Raw genomic sequence first — 6,599 nt, 5'->3', positions numbered from 1 at the left:
TCTGCCATGAAGAAACAGAACGTGGGATTGGGAACACAAAAGGATCACAAGATAACTCTGCAAAAGGATCACAAAATAACTGCAAAGGGATCACAAAATAACTCCACCCAAATAAGACTGGAACCAAAGTGTCCTTCTCATCTTGGGTAATGCAGCTCAAGGTAAGTTTTCTTCTTTCTGCCTCTGGGCAGTTCCCGGTACATGAAGTTTTTATAGCAGAAAATTATGGGAGGTGTCTTAGTAACTTTACTTAGGTTACTCCAAGTGATTGCAGATTCTCTCTTCTCATGTCCTCGAAGGGGGCAGCTTTAGGGAGTGTACCTGCTCTAAGCATCAGGCTTCCCAGGGGCTCATGAACCCAGTTTAGCAAACGCTCAGTTTAGTGGCTGCACGTGGAGGCCACCCTGGCTTCTGTACCTTTGCTGGCTCCTCCAATTTCAGAGGGCAGCTGTTGCTCCGTTTGTCCTGCAGCCCTGGCTCCTGGCCTGCAGGGGAATAGACTTTCAATGGCCCGCCCAGCAGGCACCTCCCCAGGGAGGCTGGCCCTTCCTTCCTTGGCTTCCTCCATCCTCTCTGGACCCTCAAGGGCCTCTGGCTCCACCTCCAGCTCTAGCCCAGCCTCCTGTCCAGGGACAAATGGGCCAAAATGCCTGGGTACCTGGTGGTGGCTGGACACTCCCAGCCGCTGCCCAGGCTTCTCCACGTGGCTGTGCCAAGAGGGCCGGGCAGCTGCTGTTCCCCAGAGAAGTGACTGGCAGCACTCCACTCGGGTCAGGAAGCAGCAGGAGGAGGCCGAGGGGCAACTCAGCCCTCTGAGGTAGGGATGTTTCACAGTGCCCATTGAGTGGTGTTTGTCGCTCTCAAGATGTGCATGGGGCCCAGCCCTGGTTCTCCCCGCCATTGTCTCTATGGCTTCTAAGTGGTCATGCTACAGTTGGGGTAAAGGACCAGCTGCAGCGGGGATGCTGAGCTCATCCTGTCTGGATGCTGGGCCTCCTGCAAGTCTGGACAGGTTGGGGGTGAGGGTGGGGAGCACCTGATCTTTGTTCTAGACACAGGCTGGAGATGCTCCAGTGGGAAGGTTAATGAGTGGTTGTCCTCATGAGAAAGGGGAAGCAGTGCAAACCTTAACGTGTGGAAGAAAGGTGGAAGCAGGGGAGGCTGGTGAAGAACTCTGTGGTCACTGTGCACAGGTGGTTTCTTGTTGGGTAACTGAGGCCAGGATGCTTTGAGGTGCAAAAATGTGGCTTTGCTGAATGCCAGCTAGAGGCATTCTTGGTCCAAACTTGGCCACTCTTGGTCCAAACCTGGGAGTTGAGTGCAGTCTGTCCCAGAGCTAAGGTAAGAGTGAAATATATTTCTCTCTTCAAAGTTCAAGGCAGGCAGTCTTTGGAAAGGAAGCAGAGCCATGAGTGGTAAAGCTTCTTGGCTCAGCTCCACCCCTGAGTAAACTAGACTCTGAATAAAGGTCCTGTGTTTTCTTTACATTGAAAAACATCTCTGGGTCTCAGTGGTAAAGAATCTGCTCTGCCATTGCAGGAGATGTAAGAGATGTGGGTTTGATCCCTGGGTTGGAAAGATCCCCTGGGTCGAGAAGATCCCCTGGAGAAGGAAATGGCAACCCACTCCAGTATTCTTGCCTGGAAAATTCCATGGACAGAGGAGCCTGGTGGGCTATATCCATGGGGGTCACAAAAGAGTCGGACATGACTTAGCGACTAAGTAACTTTGTTTTTCTACAAGTGTTAAAAGAACTAGTGGGTTATGATACCACCAGCTTCTTTCACTGAGTTCTGCATGGTCCAAGAAGTAAGTAAGTACATTTTGTGCTGGTCAGCCACTGTGTTCTGAGGGCATGCTCACATTTTAAAATAGAAAAACTTAGGAATTCCCTATGGTCAGAACTCCATTACTTCCATTGCAGAAGGCGTGGGTTTGATCTCTGGCAGGGAAACTAAGATCTTGCATGCTGCGTGGCACAGCCAAAAAGAAATATGCATTTGTTAAAATGACAGATGTCCTGGTGTGTGTGGTTGCACAGAGGTGGGTGTGAGAAGTGGGTGTGGCTGCCCACTGTTTGTTTCTCTGCCTGGGGAGAGGCTCCCACTGGAACAGGCCAGGTGCTTCCCTGCCCTTCCCCAGGGATTCTCACAGGCCTCTTCAGAACAAACTTCAGGCTTGAGGCAGCTGGCTGATTTGAGTTATGCATCCCTACTCTACGAGGCTCAGTGTTGGACCATCCCCAATACCCTGACAGGGAAATGCCCAGAGCAGTTCCAGGGAGGGGGAGCCCCTGGGGCCCTCACATCACATGGGCCACTATTAAGTGGGCATGACACTGGTCCTGCCTGCTGGGAAGGCACCCTGCTCCTGAGGGGAACCTGAGACCTCCTTCTCCACCCACACCAAACCCCCATGTGGCTCTGGGGAAAAGGCCGTTTGCTCAAGGCACCTGGAGGCCAGTTCTCACTGCTGCTGCCATGGCCATGCTGGTCCAGGGAGGTCCAGCCCCTCCTTTGGCCCCCAGGACCGCCTCCCTCTCCGTCTGCCACTGGACCTCCAGGGAACTGAGTTAGCTCAGCTGTGGCAGTGGGCGGGAGTGGGGAGCGAGAGGGTGGTGTGGGGCAGCCCAGGAAATCCTCTGGGATGGGGGTGCTCACAGAGAGCCTGAGACCCAGATGTCACGGGGCCTGCCCCTCCCGGTCTCCGCTAGGACAGCTGTCATGTCGTCCACTGCTTGCTCTGTGGCCCAGCCTCGACCTCTGACATCCCAGAGCCTCATCTGTCCTGCTCTGAATCATCACATGCAATGGGTGATTCAATCCTCACTTCTGAGTGTCATCAGCTCTCTCCCTGTCAAACCCCAGCCTCCAATCTGCACCCTTTCCTCCTCCCTCCCTCACAGGACAACTGCCCACTTCCCTGCTCTCTTCAGAGCAGGATTTCTCCAAGCAGTTATAAAATTCTCTGCCACCTCCACTGCCCGCATCGGCTGCGGTGTTCCCCACCCCAGGGAGCGCCATCCGCAGGACCACAGGACCCTGGGAGAGGGCGCTGCAGGGCCCCCCTTACCCAGGTGGTGCTAGTGGTAAAGACCCTGCCTGCCAATGCAGGAGACAGAAGAGATTCGGGTTCAGTCCCGGGGTCAGGAAGATCTCCTGGAGGAGGGCATGGCAACCCTCTCCAGGAACCTTGCCTGGAGAACCCCACGGACAGAGGAGCCCGGAGCGCTACGGTCCATAGGGTCGCAAAGAGTCAGACATAACTGAAGCGACTTAGAACCCACGCATGCCTTATCCTTCCAGCTTATTTCCTCACTCCCATGGGTCTCCTCCTGACACCAAACCCAGGTCCCTCCCTGACCTACACCCGAAGCAGCTTGCACAAGGGAGCAGAGAGTAGTCGTGCTCTCTGGGCTTCTGTGACACCTCACCCCCACCTTCACAACCTGGCTTCCCTCCCTCACTGGGACCCCTGACCTCTCATCCTTAGAGGGCTTCTGACTCAGCACAGACACCTTCAGTGACCTCATGAGCCCCAAGGTTGAAACCCTATCTGCACAAAACCATCCACATCTTTGCGGAGATGGGACCTCGCTGAGTTCCAGGTTTATGGCACCCTACTACCTTCCCTGGGATGCCCAAAAGGCTCTTCAGTGTTACATACCCCTCATCTGACCTGCCCCAGCTGTCCTGCCACATTGCCAACAAGCAGGAGAGAAAGAAAACCTGGCAATCATCTGGACTCTAATAGAAATCACATCCACACCTGCCACAAACATCCCAGTCAAGCATTCAGCAAAGCTCAAAGAATTTTACCACGAATGCTGAGATACCCGGTCTTCCCTGGTGATGTGGGTTCAATTCCTGGATGGGGAAGATCCCGTGGAGAAGGAAATGGCAACCAACTCTAGCATTTTTCCTGGAGAATTCCACCTGAGTCCACGGGGTCGCAGAGTCAGACTCCAGTGAGCGATTGACTACAGCAGAAAAACTAATTGGTGGTGGAAAAAATTGAGAATTGTGGCTACCTCAAGGAGCTTCAAATAATGGAACAGGCCTCTTTCGCTTAAGGTTTCTCTCCAAGTAATGTCTGGAGATTCACCCACGCTGGTGTCAGAGTGTTGTGTCCGGCGCTCAGACTCCGAGTCTGGGCTCTGGCCCCGCCCTGTCCCTTATTTCCGACGCCCCACCCCCCTATTCTCCTAATCACCTTCTTGATGGCCTCAAGGCCCCCGCACTTGCTAACTTTTTTCCTCATTCAGTCGTCACCGCCACTTGCCTCTCCACTCTAAAGCAGCCCTGTACCCTGCCTTTTCTTTGCAATACTGTTCCTGACTGAAACCGTATTTATTTATTTGCTTGCAGTTTGTCCTGCACCCCAGCTAAACTCAGTGAGAACCTGGCCCAGGTCCTCTTGTTCACAGCTGAACCCCCAGTGCTCATAAACCATAAATAGTCTTGAATGAAGAAGTGATGAGTGATTCAACATCTGAATAATCATTGCCAGGCAACTGCTAGCTCTTTCCTGCAAATCTGACCTGTAGCAGCACTGTAGGAGGCTGGCAGACAGCTTCTTGAGGCTCCATCTCCCTATCAGGGCTGAATGATGGCACAGTCGCCACCCAGTTCTTGCTGAGTTTGCCCTGGCCCAGGGAAGAGGCACTCTGAGTGACAGGTGAGCAGCAGAGAGCTCTGGTTTGGCCCCAGGTGGATCTCCTCCTGCTCAGTGACCATACGAAAGGGGGCTAGAAGGCTGGAGGGCAGGCATGGGATCCCCAGGTAGGGAGCAGGTCCCTTTAGTGTTCTGCTCTCTACTTTTCATCCCCTTTGGTTCCCACAAAACCCCAACATTTGATTAAGCATCCAGTCCCTTGCTGGTGCACAGCTTCCAACACATTTGCGTCTCTGTGTCGGCAATTACAAAAAGCATTTCTCTATCAACAGGCGGATGACCCAAGAAAGCATCCATACTTTTCACTTAATCATCAAATTGCAGTTAATCAGAATCAGCCAAGACACATTTGCAAAAAGAACTGCAAACTGCAATAGTTTCAAGATATCAGCTACTTAGGAACAGGTGCCTTTTCCAAACTTGCTCTGCAGGTATAATGCTGCACGTTACTATCAATTCATCGCTCTGAATTCCACTGTTTATTTGTGGGTTGCTACTTGGCATGGCCATTTCTAGATAGTTTTTGTCTGTTTCCAAGAAATAAGGCAATGTTCAGTTGGTTTAACAGACCAGGCTGCTCAGTTTCATCCCAGTAGTGGTATTTGGGCTGCCTTGAATTATGAGCTACACTCCACTGCCTCGCTAGAAATTTCTGCCTTTAGGTGGAGTAAAGGTTTTGTTTATTTCACACTTTTATTCAGAATATGTTCCCTAAATTTTTATATTTCTACAGGTCAGTTTAATGACTCCTCTCTAGCTTTCCTTGGTTCTCCTCAACTTCTGCGTTTGGTTCATCTTTTTATAGAGTAACTTCTGCTAGGTTAGGGGGCTGCTCACAGACTCGGATGACTTGGGTATCTCCGTGGGAGGGCACTGGCCTTGTAAGTATGCAGAATCAGGCTCCTGACTCAAAGGGCGCGCTCCTCGACCTTGACTTTCCTGGAAACGGGACTTCGTGGACTGGGAGTCCCCAGTGCCCCGGGAGGGAGTCGGTGTGCAGTTACGTCTGTCTGCAGAATTAAAGCGTGAAGGTGACCCCTTCTCCTGCCCGGGGCCGCAGCGGGGACTCGGGGTTGGGGGCCAGCGAGGAGGTGGCTTCAGCATCTCTCCCCCGTTGCTCCCTCCCCCGCACGTGTTCGCGTTCCAGGGCAGCCAGGGACAGCCGGGGCGGGGGAAGCTCCGGGCGGGGCGCCCCCGCGGGGCGAGGGGGCTTGTTCGTGTTTATTTTAACTTCACTCCCTTTTAAAGGAAAGCTATGCCGGGAATCCGGGAGGTGGCAAGTGAAGCCGGCGGGGAGGACGTGACCCGCGCGCTCCGCAGGCCGTGTTCGGGTGTCCCCAGAGGCGAGGCTGCGCGGGTGGCGCGGCGCCCCCTCCCCGCCCTCCAGCGCACTGTGCCCACCGCCTCGCCCCCGCCTCCCGCACCCCCACCTCCTGGGCACGGCGGGCCCACCCCACCCTGCGCTCCAGAGCGAGCCCCCACCTCCGGCTCGGCGGGCTGGGCGGGGCGGGCGGCCGGCGGAGCGGCTCCGGCCTTTTTTGGGCGTCTCCTCGCTCTGGGCGCGGACCTGCCGGCGGGCGCTTGGCTAGCTGCGGCGGCGGCGGCTCAGGGGTCCCGAGGCGGCCCGGGTTCGGCGTGCGCAGCTGCCATCATGACTGGAAGGTAACTGCCCTTCCCCGCGCCCCTGGGTGGTGGGCGCCGTGGGCCGGGGAGGGGGCGCCTGGGGCGCCAGGCTGGGCGGGGCTGCGGGGCAGGACCCCGGCCAGCCCAGACCCCTGCGGGCACCCCGGCCTCACCAGGCCCCGGCCCCTCCACCTCTACCCCTCCCCGGGTGGCAGCGCTGGTCAGGTCAGGGACGACCGCCCCGCTCCCGCGCGTCCAGCCCTCTCGCCGGCCCGGGCAGCGGCAGGTGAAGGGTCTGTCCT

General features: G+C 55.5%; 1 protein-coding gene across 2 annotated transcripts in view; it reads left to right on the top strand.

Annotated features, from left to right (window-relative positions):
• The first annotated feature begins 665 nt into the window (after nucleotides 1–665).
• The window catches only part of LIMS2 (LIM zinc finger domain containing 2), a 43,444-nt gene continuing 37,510 nt past the window's right edge, over nucleotides 666–6,599 (top strand). The window contains exon 1 of one of the 2 annotated variants that reach the window (XM_065931973.1): nucleotides 666–817. Coding sequence is in view for 1 of the 2 variants with exons in the window: in XM_065931970.1 (XP_065788042.1) it covers nucleotides 6,326–6,336 (11 nt within the window). In the remaining variant the exon portion in view is untranslated. Of the gene's footprint in view, nucleotides 818–5,973; nucleotides 6,337–6,599 lie in introns of those variants that run through there. The other variant, XM_065931970.1, reaches the window with a different exon arrangement.

The sequence above is a fragment of the Muntiacus reevesi genome, chromosome 3 (assembly GCF_963930625.1).
Source record: "Muntiacus reevesi chromosome 3, mMunRee1.1, whole genome shotgun sequence".
NCBI classification, from domain to species: Eukaryota; Metazoa; Chordata; class Mammalia; order Artiodactyla; family Cervidae; genus Muntiacus; species Muntiacus reevesi.
The sequence above is the reverse complement of the archived record's forward strand: the minus strand, read 5'-3'. Positions and strand labels throughout refer to the sequence as shown.